Raw genomic sequence first — 27,078 nt, 5'->3', positions numbered from 1 at the left:
GAACTACCTGAAGTTTCATAATTCATGACAGAATTTACATTTTTGGGTGGAGTATCCCTTTAATGAGCCTTGTGGCCTCTGCTTTCAGAATAATGAGATTTTCAGGAACATTAGAAAAGTGTATAGTCCGTGTCTGTTCTGTTATACTATCTACGTTCATTTGCCTTTGTGTTTTCATACTTCTCATTCTCCATCCACCCTGTCTTGTTAAAGTAGCCCCTCTTAACCAATCTCTTGCTCTTTCTTCCCCTGCATCTTTCTGCTTTTCCCCCTTTGCTGGTGTAGTCTTGCATCTGACAGAGGTTAATTTTTCCCTTCACGTACCAGGGTGTAGGGGCTTCTGGGAAGGTGAGTTATGTTTCATGAGGAACACTGGTGTTATTCCCACTAATGCAGCATCCTCACTGTTTGAACCGCTTCACCCCATTTGCTTTTGTATCTGAAACTGCCTGTGTGTGGGTCACCATGCACCACCAATAGCTTACTTTGCATCATGCATGGGGTTGATTTAATAAATTATTAGGATTTTCCTGTATGGGTATACATGGAAAAGTGTTAACTTTTGTGTATATTTTGTAAATTCTTTGAACCTTCTAATGGGAATAACAATGCTGTGGGTTTGTAAGGGTTGGTGAGCACTACTTTTGCGTGTGTGCACACGTGTGACCATTCATCAACTTTTTCCAGCACACCAGAGAATTTAGTCTGATAACCTGTTTGTCAGATAATTTTATGATGTATGTAAATAAATGTGTGTGTTTCAAACAGAAAGCATTGGAGATGACAAGAAGTGAGTATGAGGCACTGCCAGGATGGAAGCAAGTGAATGTGAAGAAAGCCAAAGGATTGTTTTAGTAGGAAATGTTTTCTAAGTGATTGAATCTGCAAGTGGAGAACTTTCTCATTCCTTTTGATCCAGATGGAAAAAACACACAAGCGTGCCTGTGTCAAACCACACATGGAAGAGAGAAGGAGGAAATAAAAAAGAAAAGACCGATATTGGCAGGGGTTTACCAGCCTCTTGTAGCACATTTCTTCCCTGTTTTGTTTCCAGAGTTTATTTGTTATTCTTGTTTTACAGCAAGCTCTTTGAGCATTTCCCAGCTTGTTGTGTTCTTCCTGTCCACATGATAGAAGTCATTCAGCCCTCATCCTCTGCCCAGCTTTATGTAAAACCCATAAAAAAGAAGCCTTTTAGTATTATCCGAATGTAAGAAGGCTCAAGTGTCATTGGTATCATAAAAGCACTGGTGTCAAATTATATAATGTCGTTCTAAACATTCATTCTGCATTAAATGGCCTCCAGAGTTATTTAATCATCCGGAAAGATGCTTGAGCTTTGTGTGTGTGTGTGTTTATATGAGTGTTTGTGAATCTGTACAGTTTATTAAGTGTCTAGGTTGGATTGAATGAAAAGTGTGGAATAAGAGAAAATGTCTTTCTATTCTGCATTGTATAGTGCCTTGCCTTCATGTACAGTTTATATAAAGACAGATGCTAGTCTGCATTTTTTTGTGATATAAATAAATAATAGAGCAAAATAAACACTGAAATATGTAAATCATATTTTGACTTGTGTGGTCTTCTCAAACAAGTGTTAAATAAATAAATTATTTTTCTTTCATTAAATTTAAAAATAAATTACATGTTAAATATTTTAAATAGTGTTCAATTGTTTGCAAGAATTGAAATATTAAAGGTCCAATGTATGAAATTGAACGGCGTCTAGTGGTAAGGTTGCGGATTGCAACCAACGGCTCACTCCACCCCTCACTTTAGAAGCACTACTGTGGCTGACACAGCTCTAAGATGTCATGTTTACATTACTTTGCAGAAGGAGATAACATATTTACAAAACTCACTATGTAGAGCAGTTTGTCTGTTTAGGGCTACTGTAGAAACAACATGATGAATTTCATGTTAGATGACCTGCAGTGTACACAACAGTTTTTATTACCTTAAAATTAGCTATATTGCATTTTGGTCAATAGATCATGCAAAAAAATACAAGCACCTTTTTGTTTCAAAATATAATAAATATAGTTGGATTTTGGTAGTATTTAAAGTGAAAACGAAGGGGATTTTCTCCCATTAGAATCGTGCTGTTTATAATTTCAATAGATGGCCAGCAGAGAGCCCCGTTGCTGTACATTTGAGAAAACAGTCCAAAAGGTTTCTGTCAGAAGTAGGATTTTTTACGTAGAAGTAAAATGATTTTAACATATTTATACAAAACCCTTATTCAGATTTACAGAAATGTATTTTGCATAATTACACTGAATTCATGTTTTTTACTTTTTTCCCACAGCTAAACTGATGAATCTTTCATCAGATGTGTCAGATGTGCTCTGTGTTGTGGTCAAAGACAAGAACGTCACATAAAAGAAATGATTAATTGCATAAAACACTGCTATCTGTCCACAAGAGGGCGATTATGCCTGCAGGGCACTTTAGGGTCAAATGGGGTTTACAAATCACATGTTCCAATCAAAGTCAGGGCTAAAAATGTCACATCAAGTGATTGGTGATGACAGTTCAGATCTCCCGGTCAAAAGGCTGCTGCTTGCTGTCAGACAGGATAGAGGACACACGTTTTTTCAGACAGAACCTTACTGCCCTATATCATGAGTAATAGCTATGTTGTGTATAGTTTTTGTTACATTTTATTTATCTTTTATTTACTCATAACAGCAACAAGCATTTAATTTGCATGTTGGCAAGGCACAATTTATAGTAGCTTGCAAGAACATGAAAATAGTTGCTTATGAACATTCTGTTTATATGATTTCATATACATTGAATATGGTCCAGTTACTATTACAATTGACATGCCACATACTTCACAGGCAGGCAAGAGGGTCGAGTTGATCCAGGATCTCATGAACAATACCTTCGATGAGGGCAGACAAATCGGCTTTGCCTGGAATGCACTGACCCTCCAGGCAAAGAACCTGATTGGCTGAACGGTAAAAGGTTGCTGCGTTTGATTTGCTGGAATTTACGCACTGGAAATGTCCCATTGGTTGGTACGCATGTGGGCTGTGTGGTTGATGGGTTATAAATGACCTTATGAAGAACCTCTGTGTCTGGATACTCACATGATCAGAAAACCCCTTTTCTCTTTGGTGACCTAGAGATACAAACGTGTGAAGAAAAATGTAGATGTATCGAAGAATTGAGGAAAATAATGACCAGTTTCTCTCCGATTTGCAAGAAAACTGTTGAAGGATGAGAAGACCTCATTCAAACTGTACAGGGTGCTCCTCTCATCTGTTGTGACACTAGGTTAGATGAATAGCAGTTCAATGGGTCAGTACACAAGGAAAGAACCAAAGCAGATTTAAGTGATCCTGTTAGTATCATAGCCACTGATAAACCGTTTAAACAAAGCGAAGGGCCCAATATACAAACAAAGCATGCGGTCAGCCCAGGCGGATGTTCTCAACATTTGGTTACAAGAAGTGGATTTATTGCCTTTAGTCAAAAGCAAAGAACAGGACAGATTTCTCTACCTAACCACACGTGTTTCTAAAATCATGTTTTAACAATTGAGAAATATTTTTCCATACCTATGATCAAGGCAGTACCTATGAATGATCAATATATATATATATATATATGTACTGTACATTCAAACATACAGTATATACTTTAGTCATTTACTTACTATCATAACTACGCCTCTAACAGATTATATTAGTTAGTGGCTCTATGCAGTGGTTGAATTGAAGGGGGGCTGGGGGATCCGGGGCCCCCCATTAGGCATTAAGGATAAGAAGTAAAAAATAGACTTGGGGGTCCCTCAGATATATTTTTTTGAGTAAAAATTATAATGACAAACGTGATTAAATTCATGCTATGGATATGGTCAATTCCATGAATTAATTATTTTCAATAATTGATATTAAGTTTGTTTATGGGCTAGTTCTCACGTCGCTTTCAATTTTTAAGCTGAACAAACATTATTATTCAAAGTGTCAATCATCCAGTTGTTTTTAGGGAAAATAGTAAATACTACATCGGTAAAGAATGCGTGTATGATTCTGTTGGATATAAACTACTGTTCAAAAGTCATTTATGTTCCCCGAGCCTGCATTGATTTGATCCAAAATAGACTATAGAGAAGCCTGTTCTTGTATGTAAGCCTGTTTTGAATAAATACTATAGGCCTATAATATAATAAAGCATATTATGATCAAATATATTGTGTATTTTGTATAAATTGTATATTGCGAGACGAACCCCCACCAAAAAAAAAGTCTTATGCTGGGGACCCCCATAAGACTTGATTCAATTTGAGCACTGTGTTGGTTTTTTTTTCTTTTAATAACAGTGAATATTACAGAACACCACACATTGGGTAATGTAGTGAACGCGCAGATACACACCAGCAGAGGGCGCGCCGTTGGGTTCAACCCCCGCCGTGTGTGCGTATGTATGTGAGTTTGTTGAACGTGTGTGTATGTGAGTGTGTGTCTGTCCGTGTGACTCGTAATATGTGTCAAGAGAGAGAGAAGGGAGACTTCTCTATGTAACAGACTAAAGCTAATGTGTTTTACACCAGAGGTCAGAAAAACAGAGATTAATCGAAGTAAGAAGTCCTAAACCCGCATCACAAAAACGGGACGAATGCGAAAGTAGCGGATTTTTCAATAAAACAAAGATTTATCAAGGAAACTTCTGTCAAGAGGGGACGGAAATAAGCCGGACAAGTCAGAAGAGGATATTTGTTTCGGGAAATCGTAATATGAAAAAGGACCAGGCAGAGATATCAGGTTTTGTCCCACAGAAAGAGATCGTCTACAACAAACTTCTCCCGTACGCCGATAAACTAGACCGCGAATCAAATGACATTTTGGCCCAGATTAAAGGGAACTTGGGTCGGGCTGTCCAACTCCGAGAATTATGGCCCGGGATTTTATTTTGGACAAGGAAACTTTCCACGTAAGTATACGTAGAGCACAAACGCTTTGTTTACTTGTATGCATTTACCCAGTTTCTCATTCTTTATCAATAAAGGCACGCTAAGCGACACCGTTAGCCTTTAGCTCGCCGGCTAAAAGCTACGTTACCTGAGTCACCCAGCTGTCCTTGCTTCCATATAAACATCGCCGTTTTGTTGTTCGTTGCTCGTTTGTGGACTTTCGTCATTCTTGGTGTAAAATGAGACTTCGCCTCGTTTGTCAGTGTGGTTTTGACATGTAAACAGGTAGTTGTGCGTGTTTGTTGTGTAAACTCGTTTCTAGGCTAATCTGCTAGCGGAGGCTAACACCAGTGTTTGATATGCAGCTGCCACATGCATCACTGCAATTACTGGTTAGACATGGTTGCATTTAAACATTCACTTGACTCCGGCAAAACTGCGATAACATTGTTAAACAGCATATAGCAGACAGGCCACTGCATTATTGAAAGCCTTATTTAACTTTATGATTTGCTTTATTCGCATTTATTCCTCTGGGATTCTCACGGTTGACCGTTCGAGGAAGCCCATCGTCCTATATATTTTTCCAGGCATTTAAATATATTCAAGAATTCGCATACGGCCGCATCTCTCTGCTTTTATGGGCAATATGTTTACACACTCGTGGCAACTTTCCCTGCCATCAGTCAAACACAAGTGAATGGCTAAAACTGGAAACGAGTAAGGTCAGCTAACATCAAAGTGAATGTGTTTAAAGTCATTCTTTGAGGAGCCATGTCAGCCTGACTCAGCATTTGTCATACTCATAGCTCTGGTAAGACATGATCACATGGTGGCCTTCATGCTGGCTTGTTTAGATAAGATCTGTCATCCCACCCAAACCGAATTAAAACTATGACATTATGGAAAATCTTGAAAGAAACTGTGTTTTCCAATTTCTTGTGTCCGTCATGTGATGGTTTATGTGCGTCTATTGGTGTATTTCCTAGGGATGGACGATATATTATCGGCCATATCGGTATCGGCCTATAAATGGACGTTTTAATGTTATCGGTATGGGACGATAATAAAATGTAGGCTGATATATTATCGCCAATAAATCGTAAAGGATTTCCTCTGCTGCACGCTGCTCACAGTTCAAATACCGTACATTACTGTCTTTCTGTGATGATCATTCACTTACTGTTTTTAGCAAAACATTGTTGATGTAGATACAATATGTATCAATGTGTACATTATAGGAACAGAAGCATATTGTATGAATCAGACTGCTGTCTGAATGCTTTCTGTCTTGATACCTGATAGACTTGTGGCTATATAGAACATTTTTCAGGGTTGCTCGGGAAGAACTTCTATAATTTGTTTGTTGAATAAAAATATACCAGAGAAGTTTTAAGGTTAAACAATCTTTAACTAGTGTAAAGTAGGCTTGGCACATGATTTTCAGGGGAAAAGAGAACTAACGGTTACCTTGTTTTCTGCAGTGAATGTTTTCATATAAAAGCAGTTTTTCCTTTTGTTTCAGTCTTAGGAAATGTTATATTAAATCTAGATACTGTATATCGGCCAATATATCGCTTATCGGCGTCCAATCTTAAACAAAGGCATAAAAATGCATTTCTTAATTACATGTCCAAATGATAGGTCATTTCTCTATGTAAGGTCAATGCTTATTTTCACAACATACCCACTGTCACATCTTACCCCACTGTTCTCCATATATATATATATATATACATTATGGTTTTCCCTTCCCATCTCTTTTCTTGTTTTCCACACTAACCACTATGACATCGTATTGATCCTCAACAGGTACCTCCGTCTCTACGGGAGAAAGTTCAGCAAGGAGGACCATGTGCTCTTCATCAAGCTTCTTTACGAGCTGGTCACCATCCCCAAGCTGGAAATCAGCATGATGCAAAGCTTTGCGCGACTTCTCATCAACTTATTAAAGTACAAAACAATTGTGTTAAAATGGGTGTAAAAATGCTAGGTGTAGTGTAACTCGTTTTTCTGACTGTTGTGTTTTATTTCACAGGAAGAAAGAACTGCTGTCCCGTGAGGACCTGGAGCTGCCTTGGAGGCCTTTGTACGAGCTCTATGAGAGTATCCTGTACTCCAAAACCGAGCATCTTGGTCTTAACTGGTTCCCAAAGTAGGTCTCCCGCTCCGTTTCTTATGTGCTTAAGTCATCTTCTGATTCACTGTCATCTTTTGTGAGCTGTGGCTAAAAGTCTAAACGTCCATAAAACAATATTTTGTTGAGACTGGATACCACCTCGCTTAAAGGGACATTTCAATCAAAAATAAAAATTCCGTATTTTACTCAACCGTGAGTTGTTCCAAATCTGTATCAATTTATTTGTTCCAATGGACACAGAGAAAGATGTTTGGAAGAATGCTTGTAAACAAACAGTTCTTGGCCACCATTGACTACCATAGTAGGAAAAATTACAAAGGCATTCAAAAGTGCCCCAGAACTGTTTGCTTATCTACATTCTTGAAATATCTGTTCAACAGAACAAAGAAATGTTTAAAGCAAGTTCATGGGGTCCAAGAACTGTTTGCTTACAATGATTCTTCTAAATATCTTTGTGTTCATCAGAAAAAAAAGAGACATTTATACAGATTTGGAACAACTTGAGGGTGAGTAAATGAAGACAGAATTGACAGCTTGATTCCTTGTGACCAGGCCCTAACAGAATTTTTCCATAAATAGCTTGACACACGTATTATTTATAAAGTTGTTCATATTTCCCCCTACTAGGATATTCTTATTGACATATATATACAGCAATTTTTAATTTTAAGAGACTTCTTTAGGACAGAGACAGCTGTTAAATTGTAAAAATAGTTCTGCAGCTATACCATGAAATAAACTGTATATTGCAATCTACAGGTTAATAAATTTTCACAGTGGCACAGTATACGCGTAATGTAAACTCTGATTTAAACATTGAATCCATCCTGTGTGGGCCTGCTCAGATCCTAGGAGGAAAGTGAAGTAGACCTATGTTAAAGTGGGTCAGCGTAGTATGGAAGTAAACAGAAATAAAAAAATGTTGTTTGGTTCATGGAAAACACCCTTTACCGCACAAGGTTTAATAAGCGCCGCTGTCTCGTAACACAGCCATGCCCATTTAGCCTTACACGTACAGTAGGTCGATTAAAATTGAGATTGATAATGTTGTTATGTTTAGCACTGGCTTACACATCTTTCCTTTTCTCACATTCAGTTATCGAGCAGCAGCCTCAACTAAACAAAAAATGCTTAATTTTGTGCGCAAGCGGTAAGCACAGCCCGTGTTTTCCATGTTGTACTGTACTTTTCAGAGAGGCAGCCACTGATGTTTAATTGCATGTGTCCGAGGCAAATCACCAAAATATGTTACACATGGTACCACAGCTTACACCTTCGTCTCTATGTACAATGTTTCTGTAGAAGCAAAGTCATGTAATAACATGCCTCACAAATCAGGAAATGGTGCTTCTTTAAAGTTTCTAATATTTCATCTGTTTATGCAACATGATTCCTGGTGGCTCAAGGGTGTCAGATTTTAGCTCGGTTTAACTTCAAAGTTCATATTTTGGCACATTTCCACCGCAATAACCTGGAACAATTTGACCCACGAACATGTTTCTCCCCAGACCTGTTGCTGTCTGCGTTTCCATAGCGGTCTAAAGTACCGTGAAGATTAGGCAAATCAGTCCGTGACGTAGGACTGCATGTGACAGCTTCTCCCAGTTCAGGAGGGGCGGTAATGTCGAACAACAATGATGTCACATTAGGCGACGGACGCTCATCATTGTATGTGCGACAATGCCCAGCTTGTATAACCGACTCAGTATTTTGAAGTATACTTTTTCATTGCGGATTATCGTTTCCAATTCCCGTTGGATTTCGTCCTTAGCAAAAGCACATAATAAAGCCTGGACCTCGTCGTCGGTCCATCTGTCGTATTTTCGTATATAACAATTCTGTCATCATTTATTCACCCTCATGTTGTTCCAAACCTGTATATAATAAAACAAGTGAGTTGCCTATTATTGAGATTATACAAGTGGTTCCTCCTGGAGATTTTCTCAGTTTTTGATTTTGTTGCCTTAGCGGCCAGACGGTCTGAATTAATAATTCAAACAATTTTCCTCTTGGGTTCTAGTATCATTGTGTTCTATTTTAATCTGCCTGCGCTGAATATGGAAGTTGGTGTGTGTTTACCGGCGCACCGAGAGAAACATAAACAGCTGCAGTGTCTTGTTGGCAACCATGACTTTGGCCATTTTTGTTTAGGCGATATGGTTAAGTAACATTACTGTGTGTGTTACATTTAGATTTTTTTTTATTTCAGCAACTTAAGAGGGTAATTGTTACATTGTTTGCAAGACCACAAAAAAAGTAAATAAACTAATTTATATTTATGTAATTATGTAAACAGACTTACTGTATAAATATGTCCGCGAGGTATTTTTTTAAAACATCAACACACAACACGGCTTTGACACATTAAAAATGTGCTGAATAAGCTGTTAATGCAGTGACCTGTATTTAAAGTTTTTGAGCTCAGCTTTATAAAAAGCACATGAGGAGAACCCGATAACCTGACATGTTACACCTGTGCCAAGGATCGGGTGTTGGGAATCTCTCCTTAGACTTTCACAAAACACACTGTAGTTGGGTTTCTGCTTTGCACGTGGTCTAATCGCATCCTTTGCTCGGGCGATCTTGCTTCTGTTAATATGAATTTACTTCTCTCCATTCATGTGACACTCCACTGTTTCCTCTCTCTCTCTTTAGCTCAGTGGAGAATGTGTTGAAGACGCTAGTCAAGAGCTGCCGACTGTAAGTGTTCCTTCAATCCTCTGTTGCATACGCTCAAACACTGCTGTGCCGTCAGATAAGGCCTATAAATGTTTGACCCCTTTCGCAAAGGAATGGCACATTGGGTTAATCAGCTTTCCGTTTGTGCTGTTGAAAGAATTGTGTAATCAGGCCGATGTTAGACAAGCACGTGGCTTTCACGCTGAGCCGATTACAGCTCTCTTAACACACAGCGCTGTTGACCGTTCATTTAACAACCTTTTTCATCTAAGAGACTGTTTTACAAGAGCTCACATTACAAATACACATGGGATGTGATTACTGAAGCTACATTAAACGTGTGTATGTGTGTGTAGTTATTTCCCGGAGTCTGCCACACAGGAGATGCTGGATGAGTGGCGGCCGTTACTGTGCCCGTTTGATGTCACTATGCATAAGGCTATTGGCTACTTCGAGCTGTTTTTGCCCACCATCATGCCCCCTGAACAGCATCACAAAGGCTTCAAGTAAGACCAGTAAAGAACCAAGGGTTGCGATCTGCGATCGAAAAAAAACATTAAGTTTGATTTGTGTTTTAGGTTATGGTTTGATGAGCTCATGGAACTGTGGGTCTCCGTGCAAAACTTACCTGTGTGGGAGGGTGTAAGTATTTTCATGCTTGTGAGAGCGCTACGTCGGCTATTTGTTCGATTTTTGAATTTGTGACTTTGCTTTGATAATCCGTAAGCATTGTAAATTATGTCACAGGAAGTTGGCAAGTCCAGTTGAGTCACACTTTGTGCTCGTATGACTGTTGGTTTGTAACGCAAGGAAACAAAATATACAAGCTGCTATGCCGATCACTTGCTGTCAAGTTCAGCTTTACTTTTGTTGGAATTTCTTTTAATATTTGATATGGATTTGAACCTTGGCACTTACAAGCTAACCAAAACCTGTATCACTGAGCCATAAATGTTATTAAACACTACATTACTTAATTGTGATTGAATCTTGGACCTTCCACTTCATTCTCATAAGATTTAGTCTGTTAACTGTTGTTTCCTTACAGAATCTTGTGAATATCTTTGCTCGCCTGGCTAATGACAACATTGGCTACGTGAACTGGGATCCCTACATTCCCCAGGTATCGTTCTGCTAATGCTAAGGATCTACAGGCCTTGTAATATGTTATCAGAGCATGTTCTGATAGATTTTTGTTTTCAGATCTTCACCAGGATCCTGCGTAGCTTTAACCTGCCTGTTGGCACCAGCCTAATGATAGTTCCCAGGTACTTAACCAACTCCTACGATATTGCTCATGTCGTCCTGTGGGTTTCAGCCATGCTGGTAAGTGTAATGAGTCACACTTCACCTATAAAGTTAAAATGTCCATTTATTTAATGAGACCTTCGTATAATATTTTTCATCAGGGCGGTCCACAGAACCAGGCCCAGAAACAGCTTAATGGACTCTTCAGCAGTATAGCATCCTTCTACCACCCCTCCAACAACGGCCGCTGGCTGGTAAGATACATCACAGGTTTAACCAAAGCATGATGCCATGCGTAATTTCACATTACCGTAGCTTTCTTTTTTGTGATCGTATACGTCATATGTCCTTAACTCTGATGTCTCTCATTTTCTTCTACAGATGAAGTTGATGAAGCTCCTACAGCGTCTGCCTGCCAGCGTGGTTCGACGGCTACACCGGGAGCGCTATAAGAAGCCTTGTTGGATCAGTCCCGTTCCCCCCAGCCACAGGCTCACTGATCAGGATGTGACAGAGTTTGTAGAGAGCATGAAACAGCCGGTGCTGATGGCCATGTTCAGTAAGACAGGCAGCATGGATGCAGCACAGGCCCTGCAGAACCTCGCTCTCATGAGACCAGAGCTGGTCATCCCACCTGTGCTGGAGAAGTGAGTGTGAAACTGCTGAACGATATACAATATCATTGTATTTTTTGATTGTATAATCTGTAGGCACCAAAAATGTTGCATTTTGCAAATCATTTCGAACAAATTATATTGAATTCATGCACCCCACTTAGAGAACTCAATTTAAGGGAATTATTTTCACTTCTCACTGAATGCCATCAGAAAATGAAATCTGCATGCGCTAGGTTGTAGGTGCGTGTGCCTGAAGTATTCATAAGTAGTCTACTAGGATTTCATTTTAGACATGGATTTGATTTGTGTAAGTGAAGTTCCTAACGTTTAATATTCTGGTACTTTTTGTCCAGGCATATGTCAGATGATATTATAAGCGTATTGTTGCAAATTTGGGTGAAGTATTGTTTTTTACCCAATAAATTGCAGATTGCAATTTTAAAAAGCAATATAGTTATTGTATAAAATGGTTTATTTGTATTCTTACAGCTTAACTGTAGCCCATATAGTGCTTTTTATTCACTGTCGGGGGTTTACAAATCCAATCTTCGTAAATAGGCTTTGTAAGCAGTCTTAGAATCCTTTGTGAAGCAAAAGCTGGACTCTTCCCTAAGTGTGAACAGCTCTTGGATATACGTGTAAATGTGCTGCCCCCTGCAGGACGTATTCAGCGATGGAGACGCTGACGGAGCCACACCAGCTCACCGCCACCCTCAGCTGCATGATTGGCATGGCCCGAAGTCTCCTCAGCGGCGGCCGACATTATCCAGAAGGGCCCGCGCACGTCCTGCCCCTGCTTATGAGAGCCCTGCCTGGCGTTGACCCCAATGACTTCAGCAAATGCATGGTGGGTAAAATGTGAAGGTTATTTAAAACAACTTGTACTGGTGTTTTGTGCATTCAACCAAATTGCTTGTTCTATTTTTAGATCACCTTTCAGTTCATTGCTACTTTCACTACTTTAGTGCCTTTGGTGGATTGTTCGTCAGCCCTCCATGAGAAGAATGACTTGACAGAGGTGGGACTTGACTAAAGAGACGTCACATCATTGTTTTAGGTTTTGTGAAAAATAAATCTGCTTTAATGCTCAAGTCATTTATTGCAGATGGAGAGGGAGTTGTGTTCAGCCTCTGCAGAGTTTGAGGACTTTGTTCTGCAGTTTATGGACAGGTGAGTCATTAGTCAGATCTGGTCTAGTATACAACAGTAGATTGTTGTGACTTATGCACGGTTGTGTGCGTCTGTAGGTGTTTTGCATTGATTGACAGCAGCACGCTGGAGCAGACGCGTGAGGAAACTGAGACAGAGAAGATGACTCATCTGGAGAGTCTAGTGGAGCTTGGCCTCTCATCCACCTTTAGCACAATTCTGACGCAGTGCTCCATGGAGATCTTTAAGGTATTGCATGTGTTCACACTCACAGTTTTCTCTTTCTTATCTATTTTTCTATTTTTAAAGGGACGGTTAACATCTACAGTGAACTTTATTTGTACGTTTTCTAAAAAGCATCCTTCCACAATTTTGCTTACACAAAGGATCTGTGTCCATCAGACGCAAAACATTTTGCGTCCGAGACCGACACTTTGCAGTAATGTGAAAATAAAGTGCTGGACTTGCTTGATGTCAAAATCGTTATTAAGAGAGATAAAGTGTGGGACTTGGTTGTTGTGAGTTATTAAGAGTGATATGTTATGAATATGATCCTTCCTCAGTTTATTGGAAATATTTACTTTAATGCACATGTAAAAATTGACTATGCACCCTCATAATGCAATTAAAATTGCCTTTTTGGCAATATTGCAATTATACTTTACCTCATGTACATGCAATAATTCGATTTAAATGATAAAATTAAGCTCATAATCGTTGTAAGCATGATCGAAGTAACATGTGGCAAATGTGTTTTTTATCGCAATAAGAAGGCATCTTAACACCTTAAAGGAGAAGTTCACTTTGGAATAAAAATTTTATGATTATTTACTCACCCTCACATCATATAAGACATCCATACTTTTTACATCTTACTTTTAACCACAAATACACTGCTTGCACCCAACCGTGTTGCACATTCACGACTTCCTGTTTTGTGGTCTCAGGCTAAATAAAGCGCAGCTTTCACAGCATTTGGTCATTACTATTAATACAAGTATTAATAATGCAAATATATGTTTTACCTGGTTGTTAGGGTGATTCGGTTAATTTAAACTAGTGCTGGAAACAGAGAAGATGGCGACCTCTAGTAGTAGTTTTTACTGTGCATTCCAATTAAATCAATTGATTTAAGCCATATTAACATAATAAATACAGTTTCTTAGTTTTCTCATTTTGGACCCAAACTCTTAATTTATTCTGGGACACAAGATTATTCTACAATCTTCTTATATCAGGTTCTTTAATTATATTCATAGGTGGCTCTTGAGAAAGTCTTTAACTTTGCCACCACCAACATCTTTGAGACCCGTGTTGCAGGCAGGATGGTGGCCGACATGTGCAGAGCTGCCGCTAAGGTAATTTTTACCCTTCTCATACATTCTCTCACACACACAGCTGTGACACCGTACGACTGATCTCTCCTATGCTCTCCTTAAGTGTCATCCTGCTGAGTCTCTCAGGCTGTTTGTACCACACTGCTGCAGCGCCATTACTCACCTCACTGCCAGTACGTACATGAAAACATATGATCTGACGTTATCTCAAGCAAATTTACCGGGTCCGTATCCTCACCGTGAGATTCTGTGTGTTTCAGATGAGGATGTTTTGAAAGAGGAAGAGCTGGATAAAGAACTGCTCTGGAACCTTCAGCTGCTGTCTGAGGTCAGAATAGCACTCCTGTGTATAACTACTACTTCACGATTCTGACTGTCTGTTCAATAAGCATGAGCTATCCAATCCTTACCAAAAGAGACCTCATTTGAATTTGAGTCTGCGTAACGTGTATTCTTCGTGGAAAAGGCCATCATGAATTATCCATAAGAAGCTTACTGATAATTTAAATTTCCTCTCACTGATCCTCAGGTTACTCGTGTGGATGGAGAAAAGCTCCTGCTGTACCGTACGCAGCTGGTGCAGATTCTGCAGCTGTCCCTGCGGCTGCGCTGTAAGCAGGGCTATACTCTGGCCTGCAACCTGCTGCACCACATCCTGCGCTCCACGGCGCTCACCTACCCCACAGACTACTGCAGCGTGCCCGGAGGCTTCAACAAACCCCTGCAAGAGTACCTGCCCATCAAGGTACATGCAGATATACGCAAATAAAAAATGTAAGGGATAATTTACATCGGACCTTTGATGATCTCGCTTCTTTCTGCACAGGACTGGGGTCGTCCAGGAGACCTGTGGAACCTGGATATCCAGTGGCATGTTCCGAGTGTGGAGGAGACTGCGTTTGTGTTCTACATCCTAGACTTGCTGCTGCAGCCAGAGCTCCAGCGTTTGCAGAAATTTGCACAAGGAGAGCAGGATATGAGCAGGTCAGAGGTCAACAACCTGGATAGAAGTTTTAGTGGAGACTAGGAGTGGGATTCTATAGCCAACTCGCGTTTCTGTTAGATTTTGATATTTCATATTGTCTGCTCAGACCCACTAGATTAAATATAATAAGCAGTTACTATGCTGTGGATTACGGAATCCACAAAAAATAACATGTTGATGAAACAATTTTCTCCACATTACTAATGGAAATGTAATGACGTCTTTACATTATAAATTTAGACAAAAGACCATCATCCGGGATAGTGTCTCATGTAGCAAAATAAAAGCCCCTTTGTAATTTCCATTATTTAATGTATTTTATTTTTTTATGTTATTGTTATTTATTGATTTAGAATGTATTAGTATTATATTATAGTATTATAATTTTATAAGTAAAATGAAGATTTCACTGAAGATTCATGAAAATAGATGTGGTGTTAAAGGAATAGTTCACCTTCAAAATGTAAATTCTGTCATTATTTACATGCCTTCTTGTCATTTCAAACCTGTATGACTAAATCACAATTTTAAATTAACAACAGGGTGAGAAAAAGATGACAGAATTTCATTTTAAAAGTTAACTATTTCTTTTAATATATACATTAATTCGTTCAGGATAGTTTTAATTCTAACAGTCTACAATTCAAATTTTACTTTATAGTCAGAAATGTTAATACCAGATGTCAGTAATGACACTAATTCTGACATCTTATTTCGTGCAGGGATGATGTTCTTCAGAGTCTGTGTATAGTCCAGCACTGTTTATTGGGAGCTGGCAGCATGCTCCCCCCTTTAGAAGGACCCCCAGTCACTGGCCTGTAAGTGCTAAAACCCACAGGCATAACAAGTGTATATTATTTTCAATGCAGTAGGAATCTCATTTTGGTTTGTTCATTCTCTTCTACTTTAGTGTACCCAGCATGGTTATCCTGGAGGAAACAAAGCTGTACAATGGTGTTGACTATGGTAAGCCATTATTGGGGAAGTTCAATGTGAAATGATTTTGATATAATCCGTTTCATGATGCTGTTAGAATGATGGATTGTATTTTATGGTCATATCAAAATTGGAAGTCTCTGTAGCACTTTGCTGTTTTTTCCACAGACATGTCCAGAGAAAACTATCGTGAGGCAATCTGCAAAGTGATGAGCCAGTTGCTTCGTGAGTGCTTTTTTATTTAGACCCCTCTGTTCCCAAAGCACACTCAAACTGTATTGATTGTAATTCCTGAAACCCTCACCAGCATCTTCTAATTCTTTAGATTACATTCTGGAACACTCAGAGGACGACACCAAATCACTCTTTGCTGTTATCAAGGTAAGGATATGGAGCAGATGAAAACAAAATGGATAGATTGAGATTGAGCTGCTGGTTATGTTCTAGATCAGTCATCCTCATTAGGCAGACCACGGTCCGGGTCCGGACCTTTGCTTCGTTCCATCCGGACAGCGAGACGGAGCCTAATAAACCATTTAACTTTTGACTATTTTGGTTGTTAAAATCGAGCCGCACGTCTGCACAATCGGAGAATCACATCACACACGCTCTCTGGAACATTTACGTACTTGATCTTTTCCCGCTATATCCTCTGATATCTTTATTTTGCACCAAACGTGCTTCATTTGAACCCTTTTCACGCCGCGCGCACTGGTTCTGCCGCATGAAGAGCAGCAAACACTTCTTATTTCAACAAAACTAGTGCAGATACGCAGAGCAGGTAAATGGATACAAGAGTAAACAAAATGCAGCAAATATTAAAGCATTTGGATCCGTCAGTCTGTTTACTGTTTGCTATATGTCTCCAACCTTTTTACCAGATTTGTGATATTTTATTAACCATAACGTTTTTGTCTACATTTAGCATTCGCATTATTGGTCAGCATGTAAACATTTGTGACCTTGTGAAAACCCAGGCTAACATCTCATAATCAAATGTATTATTATAATAAGCATCAAAGATTAATTTCAATTCATTAATATTAATGATCAGATTTCTATTAAAATGGCATTCCCCAAAAGCCACAGAGCCTATACATACATATGATCTTTTATCAGGCCATTTATTTTATATTTTGATATATCTTTATCCAAATGGGCTAAACTGATTAAATATTTAATTAATTTCAAAAACCGTATTGTCCGGACCTCCGTTTCGAAGAAAATATAAAGACCGGACCTCTTGGAACTTAAATTGAATACCCCTGTTCTAGATCATAGCTGACAGTTGCACCATTTCCCTCAGATCGTCAGCGACTTGATGCACTTTAAAGGTTCCCACAAACACGAGTTTGACTCCCGTTGGAAAAGTTTTAACCTGGTGAAGAAGTCTATGGAGAACAGGGTGAGAAATCTTGGGTCACTGTGGTATTCTGTATTTAAAAGGGATAATTTTCTCAATATTTCTATTGTTCTTTTCAGCTTCATGGCAAGAAACGGCACATTCGAGCGCTTCTGATTGACAGAGTTCTACTTCAACATGAGGTTTGAGCTAATACAAAAAATCATAGTGATACTTCATCTGAAATACTGTATTTTAGATTAAGTTTATTTATGTCCTACTTTAAACTTTTAGATGCGTAAGCTGTTGGTAGAGGGTTGTGAATACAAGACTGTTCATCAGGACCTACTTGGGGACCTTCTGCGTCTCTCAACCAGCACCTACAGTCAGGTTTGAATCCACATTGGTGATCTTACCATGTCCCCTATTTTATTACTTAACCATAAGCATTTTTGTTCTCTTCAGGTCCGCAGCAAGGCCCAGAACGTGTTGTTTACAGCACTGGGCACATACAACTTCTGCTGCAGAGACATTACACCACGTGTCCTGGAGCTACTGAAACCCACACGAACTGATGTCACCCAGCAACAGTTCAAGGTCAACAGTGTACTGTTTTCTTTCATTTTAGCATCCGTTATGCTTGTGTATTTACTTTATCGATTCTTGTGTTCACCTCTAGGGGGCTCTGTACTGCTTGCTTGGGAACCATTGTGGCGTGTGTCTTGCCAACTTACATGACTGGGACTGCATCGCTCAGACGTGGCCAGCCATAGTGCGCTCTGGCCTCAGCTCAGCTATGTCCCTAGAGAAACCATCCATCGTCAGGCTGTTCGATGACCTCGCTGACAAGGTCCATCGCCAGTACGAGACCATCGGCATCGATTTCTCCGTGAGAAACTTTCCCTTTTTGTACATTTTAGGTGGAAACTTAATGCCATTTAGTGTTTCCAGTGCAGTATGTACAGGTTGTAACAAAGTGTTGCTTTGTCACGACACTCTTGTTCATTCGCACTCATTCTCATGTGTGTCTCTCGGCGAGTTTGCAGGTACCTGAGAGCGCTGTGTTACTGGGCCAGAGCATCACAAAGTCAACCCAACCCACTCCACACATGGGCACCCCTACAGACCAGGAGCTGGACCAGGGTCTGGCACTTCAAAAAGCCAAAAACAAGGAGGCAGTGGAGTGAGTGGTCACTGTTTGGTTCAGTTCAGTTTAATTTGCTGATAGGTATGTCTTAAAGTGAGCAAAAAAAATTTTGAGGAAACTATCCCTTTCTTGTCAAATCTGGATGATTCTTTCTTCTGCAGAACACAAAAGCAGATATTTTGACACATTGGTCCCACTCCTTATTGACTTCCATTGTATGGGGACAAAACCGCAGACCCACTTCTTAAAAAAACTTCTTTTGTATTCAGCAGAGTGAATAAATAATGAATTTTATTTTTGTATGAACTATCACTTGAAGAAATTTGAGGTCGATCAAGTAACCAGTATTAACTGAGTGAGTAAACTAGTCTAATAAATACTTTGTTCGCTCTTTCAGGAAGTATGAAGGGCTGGTGAAGGATCTGTTGCAATGTCTAGATGACCATGACTTGTAAGTCTGACAAATGTTAAAAACTAATAAATAATAAATCTGTTGCAATGTCTAGATGACCATGACTTGTAAATCTAATAAATGTTTAAAAACGCTACATTTCTACAAAATTTGAATTAAAATGGCGTCACACGTTGGTTAATATGCTGTTATGCATCTCATCAGGCCTTGGAAGTTTGAGCAAATTGCTATTGGCTTCTTATCTCTACTATTAAGAGATGACCATCCTTTACCTGAACCTGCAGTCCACTTCCTCGTGCAGAGCCTCAACCACGATGCTCTAGTTGTGCGCAAGGTATGTAGGCGTAATCACATGTTAGTTCATACACCAGAGAGGGTGATAAATGACCTTATAGTTTTGTGACTATAACATTATAGGGCCATACTAGGATCTTTTTAAAAACAAATATCAAACTAAATATATTTTAGAAAGCTCACTTTTTAAATAAGTGCATTTAAAATCATTACCATATTAATAGTGTAATTTCATCAAGATTGTAAATATTTGATGCATTACTCAACATAACAGTATTGTTCGGAGCCCGTTTGGTCACCTGTCAGAGAAATAAAAACCAAGACCAGTAAATCCGTGGCCACAGATTTAAAATTCCGTTTTTAAAGTTACGTACACATGAAAATACATGTTTCAAACTTCAATAGAATTAACAGGGAATTACTTCTAACCACAAGACTAAATGCCCACATTTTATTGATATGTATTCAAATAAACTGTCAAATGCAAATATGTGTTTAACTACTGTATGGGCTCAAATATACCATTATTTAAAGCTCAATAGTATTAATTGGGAATGACTTCTAGCCAAAAGAATGTACAGTGTTCATGTGTGTGTCAGATACAATGCACACCTTTTAGATTATTGATATGTATTAAAATAAACCGTCAAATCCTATGCAAATAATGCTATGTTTCTCACTGCTGTATGGGCTTATACCTAAATATACAAATTTTAAAGCTCAATAGCATTTAAAGGGAATGATTTCTCTGACTAACTGTAAAGTGTTCATGTGTGTGTCAGCTAGAATGCACACCTTTTAGATTATTGATCTGTATTAAAATAAACCGTCAAGTCACATACAAACAATTTTATTGTTAATTTTAATACTGAAAAATCTAAATGTTGTGCATAATAGCTGACACATGAACATGGCGCAGTTAGTTTAGTGTGCTAGAAGTCATTCCCTTTTAATGCTTTTGAAGTTGGAAAAAGGTATTTTAATGTTTATGTAACTTTAGAGATGATCCCTAAATTTCACGAATAACGAAAGTTTAATGTCAAACCAACTTCATCCCAGTGAAACGCATGCTTTGGCCTGTAATGTTGTGTTCTGCTGGTGTAGATGGCGATCGCTGCTGTGGCGGGCATACTGAAACAGCTCAAGAGAACCCGCAAGAAAGTTCCCATCAGTCCCTCTAAGATTAGTGAGTACACATTGTACTATTTACCGGTATGTTTAGACATCAGCGACACGAGGAAACGATTCCATTAGTAATGCAAATTCGCTGTCTGAGAAGCTCATTACACGTGTGCTGTTTTGTAGGTGGGGTAACAGAGCCGGAGGGGCTTGTGGCAGGAGACAGGCCAGGAAATGACTGGCTGCAGTATCACAGGGACATCCTGCCACACAACCAGCAGACCTGGGACACTTTCTGCTTTGTGGAAAAGACACACTGGGGATACTACAGCTGGCCAAAGTAATTACTGTCAGCCACTGACCTATTTTGGATGACCTGAAATTTGCGTAACATTCATGTTGAAGTTCTCAAATGCTCTTGCAATGTCATGGTAAAGCATCTCTTTTCATCCGTACTTTCTCACTGTTCTCTGCTTATAGGAAGCTGATGGTTTATGCTCCACCAAACGAACAGCCTCAGGATCTCTGCACTGAGAACATGAGTGAGGTAAAGTTACGCACATCTGCATATCAATGTATGGTTTAGTAAAGCTGTTGCTGATCTGCCTAACCTGACATCACTTCTGCTGAATGCTATCTTTCTACAGAGGGAGCACATCATCTATGACCAGTTCACAGATCCCACGTTTATCAGTCAGCTCATCAAGTTCTTGTCTCTTGAGGACCGAAAGGGCAAAGACAAGTTCAATCCTCGACGCTTCTGTCTCTTCAAGGTACCATCATACAAACAAAATTATCATTGGTTTGGAGGTAGAATTTGTGTAGTTTATTATCTCGAATAACTGTTCTACAGTAGGTTAGAAAACAATCTTCAGGTAAAATTATCTTTTGTTTGTTCGATACAAGTTTCTGATTTAACTATTAAAATCACTTGAAAGAGGTACTTTCATGTAAAATATATTAATAATTATAATTTGAGCCTTTCATAGACTCAAGGCGCTAGAAATTGGTTAAACCATAACAAAGACTGTTTCTAGAGCACCTCTGGGGGTCGGAAGGGAAGTGAGGTTTATCTGCAGCCCTTCTCTCTCTCTCTGTCTCCCGTTGGCATTCGGTACACTGGAGTTTTTGTGCGCCGCTTTCGTTGGAAAATAAAAAAAACTATTACATTTGCATGGTCGCCAGTGGTCTCTGCAAAAATGTCACTCGCAAATTAATATTTTTAGTCGCAAATGCAACCGTTTTAGTCGAGTGTGGAGCCCTGTGTGCTGTAATTTAATAAGTTAATTTTTAATAAGTTAATTTTTAATAAGTTACATTTAATTTAATAAATTAAAGTAACTTTAAAACATATGTTGCCATGATTTGTCGATCATAAAATTTTTCCCAGGGTATCCACAGAGGCCAATGGGAGCTATATAGATAAACACTTGTTTCATTGTTGTTGGGTTCTCTGTACCAAACTGGCGCAACCTTAAAGCCCAGGGGCCCTTGACTACCATGAGCCCGAGCGGGCCCTGGGCTACCATGAGCTTAAATGTTGCTGGCCCCATTGGGCCGGTCAGTTATCCATCCCTGCTTGGAGGTAACTGGTTCGGGGCCCTATAAAGTCTCTGGTCTCTTTGCGGCACAAATTAAGCATTTTATAAGTCAAACTTGTTTTGTATGCATTTACATTTACATTGTCATTTAGCAGACGCTTTTATTCTTTGCAACTTACAGAGAGCAATAAGCGATATGTCATACAGGAGCAAAACCTTGTCCACCTGTGGTTGCATAACAGAATACAGATGGCCTGTTTTTTTCTTAACCATCACAGGGGCTTTTCCGGAACTACAGCGATGCTTTCCTCTCCGTTCTCAAGCCTCATATGGAGCGTCTGGCAGCTGACTCTCATGAGAGCACCCAGCGCTGTGTGGCCGAGATCATCGCAGGTCTGATTAGAGGCAGCAAGCACTGGAGCTTTAACAAGGTTGGCACAACTTCTTTAAGATGAACACTAGAATTAATGGAGCATCTAAAATGTTTGACCATGTAAGCACTGAACTTTCAAACCTTCTCTCACACAGGTGGAGGCATTATGGCAGTTCCTGATTCCATTGATGCGAACGGCATTATCAAAAATTACTGTAGAGACTTATGCTGACTGGGGTACCTGCGTAGCAACTGCTTGTGTATGTTTTCACTTTTCTTTCTACTGGTAAACATTAGAACTTACTTTGTGCATGACAAAGTGCTCTTTCATTGAAGGGAGTGTTTTTTTAAAGGCACAGTAGCAAAATGTAATTCTAAGGATCATACAGAAGATGAAAATTGGTTATAAAAACAGAAGTATGAGAATTGGGTATTGATGGTTAATCTTACAGGAGAGCAGAGATCCACGAAAGCTCCACTGGCTTCTTGAGATGCTGATGGAATGTCCTCTAAGCGGCGAAGGAGGATCTTTTGTAGATGCCTGGTAAATGTGCTTTATCTTGCTGTAGTAGTAGAAAGATGTAGTAATATTTACCCTAAAGATATTTTTCTATTTTTCTCTTTAGTCACCTGTATGTGCTGCAGGGTGGTCTTGCTCAGCAGGAGTGGAGGGTCCCTGAGCTTCTTCACAGACTGTTGAGTTACCTGGAGCCCAAACTCACTCAGGTTTATAAGAACGTGAGAGAGCGCATCGGCAGGTGAGTCTGGTTGCATTAACACACAAATCTTAATTCTAAGTTTTCTTGCAGATCCCCAAAATAAATACGCAATTTCTTCATCCGCAGCGTGCTGACATACATTTTCATGATTGACGTCACCCTGCCGTACACTGGGCCCACTAAGTCCCCACACATCGCCCAGTTCACAGAGAGAATTCTTTCAAAGCTGAAGCCCCTGATGGAGGGAGACGAAGAGATCCAAAACCACGTGTTGGAGGAAAACGGAGTGGGTGAGCAGGATGAAAGGACCCAGGCCATCAAACTCCTGAAAACGGTCCTGAAGTGGCAGATGGCCAGTGCGGGGCGCTCTTTCTCCACACCAGTGCCACAGCAACTACAGCTGCTGCCCCTGCTTTTTAAGGTCTTGCTCTTTATCTCTGAGCTTGTGCTTTTATTTATTCATTTTTCGGGAGTGCCTCACCGCCTGTGTCTGACTTCCACTCTCCGTTGCTTTCTGTTCATCTTCAGATTGCTCCTGTTGAAAACGATGACAGCTATGATGAACTGAAGAGAGATGCAAAGACGTGCCTGTCCCTCTTGTCTCAGGGGCTTCTCTATCCTGAGCAGATCCCTCTGGTGTTGGAGGTGCTACACGAGGTGAGGACTGTTCAGAAGGCTGAATTTAACCTCAGGCGATTTAGCTGATCCTGAATTACCTGTCAAGTTATATATTCAGATCATTTGCTTCAGTTTACAATTTAGATCAAGTGTTTTGCATTTTCAATGGTTGCCAGGGCTGGGTGGTTAAATATTTATCATCATGTCATTCTCAGATCGCCGGCATCAGCTCTTGGCATGCTCGGTTCTCAGTGCTGACGTACCTACAGATAATGGTGTTCTATAATCTGTTCACCATATTGAACACCGAGCAGGCCATTCAGGGCGTAAGAGACCTGGTCATCCGACTGCTAGAGGACGAACAGCTAGAGGTACCGTTTTTGCCACGTCGGCTTTATTCCTTCAGTTCACACGCAAGTGTTCACTACACTATTTGTGTGACAGGTGAGGGAGATGGCCGCCACTACTCTGAGCGGCTTCCTGCAGTGTAACTTTCTGACCATGGACGCCTCCATGCAGACTCATTTCGAAGCTTTATGTAAAACAAGACTGCCCAAGAAAAGAAAGAGAGATGTGGGATCTGTGGTGGACACTATACCTTCCGTTGGTACGTAGCCCACTTTAAACACAAGCAGTGCTGTGTCATACAATGCAAGACAGATTCTCTTAAAAATAAGTCTTGGTTTAAGGATATTTTGATATTTTGAATAGAAAACAAGAGACTGAATTTGTAAAGATTCACGTTCATGTCTTTCTCAGACCTGGTAAGGCGTCACGCAGGAGTGCTAGGACTCAGCGCTTGCATCTTATCCAGCCCGTATGACGTCCCAACCTGGATGCCTCAGATTCTCATGGACCTCAGCGCACATCTCAATGACACACAGCCTATCGAGGTACAGCAGTCATCACAACACAAACTGGCTTTTAGGGACTATTAGAGTGATTCAAAATCAATACAGGTATTTCTGTCCGGTTTAGATGACCGTGAAAAAGACTCTGTCTAATTTCCGCCGCACTCATCACGACAACTGGCTGGAACACAAGCAGCAGTTCACGGACGACCAGCTCGTGGTGCTCACAGACCTTCTCGTGTCACCCTGCTACTATGCATAGACGGGTACGGATAAAAGCAAATCGTTTAACATAATCTTGTCGTTCCAAACTTGTATGACTGACTGACTTCTGTAGAACAAAAAATATATTTTGAAGAACGTTGGGAACAAAACCCCACTGGCCCTCATTGACTTCCATGTGTTCCACAGAAAAGTCATATACAGGTTTTTAACAACATGGTTTTTATTTTTCGGTGCAGCGTTTAATTCTCTTTCAAATATCTGACTAATCTGATCAATACTTTATCTATTTTCAGGACGTGAGAGTGTGGCTGCAGGTTTTAGTTTTCTTTTTCAATTTTATATTCAAAGAAATAAAATACACATTATGCATTCTTGAGGACGTAGTGGGTCAACGAGAGGAACGCAGATGCTTCTCTAACAGAACCCCTTGAACCCTGATCTAAGATCCCAGAGGACCGCATGAGAGCAGGAGGAATGTATAGGCATGAAGGAACCGTATGAAATACCGAGATTGATGACCTACAAATACACTCTGTACGTACTGTTTGTATGTATATATCTAGCCCATATTTTTGCATTTCAACTATACTTAATATTTAAGGTTTACCAGCGCAGGCCTGCAGTCTATAATGTTGTACAGATTGTTTTTTTTTCTTTCATCATCTGTGTGTTGATAATTTGTGATGAAGGACAGAATGCTCCCCCCTCACTAAATCCCTTGCTTTTCTTTCCCATAATGCATCATCCTTGCTAAAGTGAGGTTTGTAGGTTTTGATTTTAAGATCAAGTCATCTTGAGCCCATTGTTTGAATCTATTAGATACATTACAGATTTCTGACGTTCCAGGTTTTGCTAATTTAACTGGAATCATCATTTTTATCTGCGCTTTTTTAGCATTTTTTGTTCTGTAAACATGTCCACCATTCAAGAGGTATGTGATTTTCCATTACAAAATGAGACATCACTGACATAGCAGCATATTTTAACCATGATTTAATGCAGTTGATTTAAATCTGTGCGCCGTTCTCATGTGACAATAAGATGTGTGTGAGAGACCCTCAAAAGACGGGTGTTTAAGCTGAGCCCTTGTTATAAATCAAAGTACGCAAGTGTAGTACTCTATGGTTTTTGTGGTGTGTGGAGGTAAGCCGTTTGTGGTCAGGTGAGACACAGACGTTGTGTGTAGCACTCTGCTCACATCCCCTCATAACAGGGTTTTGTTTTGTGTCCTGTGTGTTTGTGTATTTATACGTGTATGTATATGTATTTATGTACTGTACATATGCATTTATCTATGCATAAACGACTTACACCTGCTTACAAGAACAGCCTGATCAGATTACATTTGAGGCCAGTTCGTGCGAGTGGTCTTGTGCGTGCGAGTGGCTGTCCTGCCGTTGGCACCGAGATACATATGCATATCGGTGCGAATGTGCCTGTTTGTAGTTTGGCCGACGTATGGTTGAGTCTCATGTTTTGAGCTGTTTTTATTGGCATGTGACGGATGTTAGAGGATGGAGACTTCTGTGAGATTGCTCCGAGGATATTAACCTGAAGTTCTTTACTGCAGCCTCTGTACATAACTACATTAGATGGTCTTCTGAATCTCTCTCTCTCACACACACACAGCTTCAGGCCAGAAGGGCTTAAGTTGTACCCTGGTCAGTTCTGTTTTACATTTTGGAGTGTACATAACAGAATCATTGTTTAGCTTAGTGCCAAAACCTCTATTTTTTTAGATGTTGCTTTGTTTTACTCAAAAGGCCAATAAATGTATTGTTTTTTAACAAATGAAAAGAGGAGGCATATTTCTTCCCACAAGTTTATTTGCATTTACTCTAGGTCTTTGTCATTATTCTATTCAAACATGTCGTACACACTGAATGCTGGTAAAAATGGATTTTGTTGTATCTATATTGACATGTGAGCATCCTTCATACATAAAGAAGTCCAACTCAAAGCTCTGCTTAAATGAATCTCGTAAAACCTGTATGATATTTCCCTCAAAATAAAAGAAAATATTTTGGCTACAGGAAATTAACCCTTGTGTTGTGTCCGGGTCTGTGGTGGGACACTTATTTACTCAAATACAAATGTTTGTTTTTCAGCTAAATATCTTTTCAAGATAATTTTTATTTTTAGGACATTACGTTAATTACAAAAAGGACCTTTTTCATAAATGTGGTCTAACAGATATGACAAATATTAGCCATTTCTGTGCATTGTAACAGATTTTTTACATACATACATTATTTAAAAAGTGAAGGGTTAAAAACCGTTCATGTTTTTTTGCTTTGTGACACTTAAGACGTTAATGAAAATCACCAAAGAATGGGAGTTACAGAAAGACTCAATAGTAAATGGATGGATGAATTTAAGGATCATGACCTAAACAAGTTTTGATGTTCAGCTTGTCATTGCG

General features: G+C 39.6%; 2 protein-coding genes across 9 annotated transcripts in view; both read left to right on the top strand.

The window, feature by feature from the left end:
* The window catches only part of svila (supervillin a), a 55,783-nt gene extending 54,218 nt beyond the window's left edge, over window positions 1–1,565 (top strand). For 5 of the 7 annotated variants that reach the window (XM_079475874.1, XM_079475873.1, XM_079475872.1 and 2 more), the window contains 2 exons: window positions 328–348; window positions 769–1,565. In XM_079475874.1, coding sequence (XP_079332000.1) covers window positions 328–348; window positions 769–855 — 108 coding nt within the window. In that variant the 3' untranslated portion in view covers window positions 856–1,565. Of the gene's footprint in view, window positions 1–285; window positions 349–768 lie in introns of all 7 variants that reach the window. The other 2 variants (XR_013787722.1, XM_079475871.1) reach the window with 2 other exon arrangements.
* A 2,897-nt stretch (window positions 1,566–4,462) lies between these two features.
* Window positions 4,463–26,696, top strand: psme4b (proteasome activator subunit 4b). 2 transcript variants are annotated; one of them, XM_079476626.1, is made up of 47 exons: window positions 4,467–4,944; window positions 6,737–6,877; window positions 6,963–7,079; window positions 8,161–8,214; window positions 9,720–9,764; window positions 10,100–10,249; window positions 10,322–10,385; window positions 10,792–10,866; window positions 10,947–11,069; window positions 11,153–11,245; window positions 11,373–11,638; window positions 12,269–12,455; window positions 12,537–12,626; window positions 12,714–12,778; window positions 12,856–13,006; window positions 14,017–14,115; window positions 14,198–14,267; window positions 14,355–14,422; window positions 14,624–14,839; window positions 14,921–15,078; window positions 15,802–15,897; window positions 15,990–16,045; window positions 16,184–16,240; window positions 16,341–16,396; window positions 17,322–17,420; window positions 17,498–17,560; window positions 17,652–17,747; window positions 17,823–17,954; window positions 18,037–18,246; window positions 18,404–18,540; window positions 18,902–18,955; window positions 19,121–19,250; window positions 20,315–20,396; window positions 20,516–20,669; window positions 20,810–20,876; window positions 20,977–21,102; window positions 22,149–22,301; window positions 22,399–22,503; window positions 22,696–22,787; window positions 22,870–23,001; window positions 23,089–23,383; window positions 23,491–23,619; window positions 23,796–23,951; window positions 24,025–24,187; window positions 24,340–24,473; window positions 24,559–24,697; window positions 24,950–26,696. In XM_079476626.1, the coding sequence occupies exons 1-46, from the start codon at window positions 4,748–4,750 to the stop codon at window positions 24,691–24,693; spliced, it is 5,538 nt and encodes a 1,845-aa protein (XP_079332752.1). In that variant the 5' UTR covers window positions 4,467–4,747; the 3' UTR covers window positions 24,694–24,697; window positions 24,950–26,696. The 2 variants fall into 2 exon arrangements, with proteins under 2 accessions (XP_079332753.1, XP_079332752.1); XM_079476627.1 differs by lacking the exon at window positions 8,161–8,214 and having other exon boundaries at window positions 4,463–4,944.
* Window positions 26,697–27,078: the final 382 nt, after the last annotated feature.

The sequence above is a fragment of the Barbatula barbatula genome, assembly GCF_947034865.1.
Source record: "Barbatula barbatula genome assembly, chromosome: 16".
Classification (NCBI taxonomy): domain Eukaryota; kingdom Metazoa; phylum Chordata; class Actinopteri; order Cypriniformes; family Nemacheilidae; genus Barbatula; species Barbatula barbatula.
This window is presented reverse-complemented; position numbering and strand designations above follow the sequence as displayed.

Coding starts and splice junctions, on each gene's coding strand:
- psme4b (XM_079476626.1), top strand. CDS start 4,748: ATGAAAAAGGACCAGGCAGAGATATCAGGTTTTGTCCCACAGAAAGAG. Junction 8,215..9,719: donor CTTAATTTTGTGCGCAAGCG/GTAAGCACAGCC, acceptor CTCTCTCTTTAG/CTCAGTGGAGAATGTGTTGA. Junction 20,397..20,515: donor CATCAGTCCCTCTAAGATTA/GTGAGTACACAT, acceptor GCTGTTTTGTAG/GTGGGGTAACAGAGCCGGAG.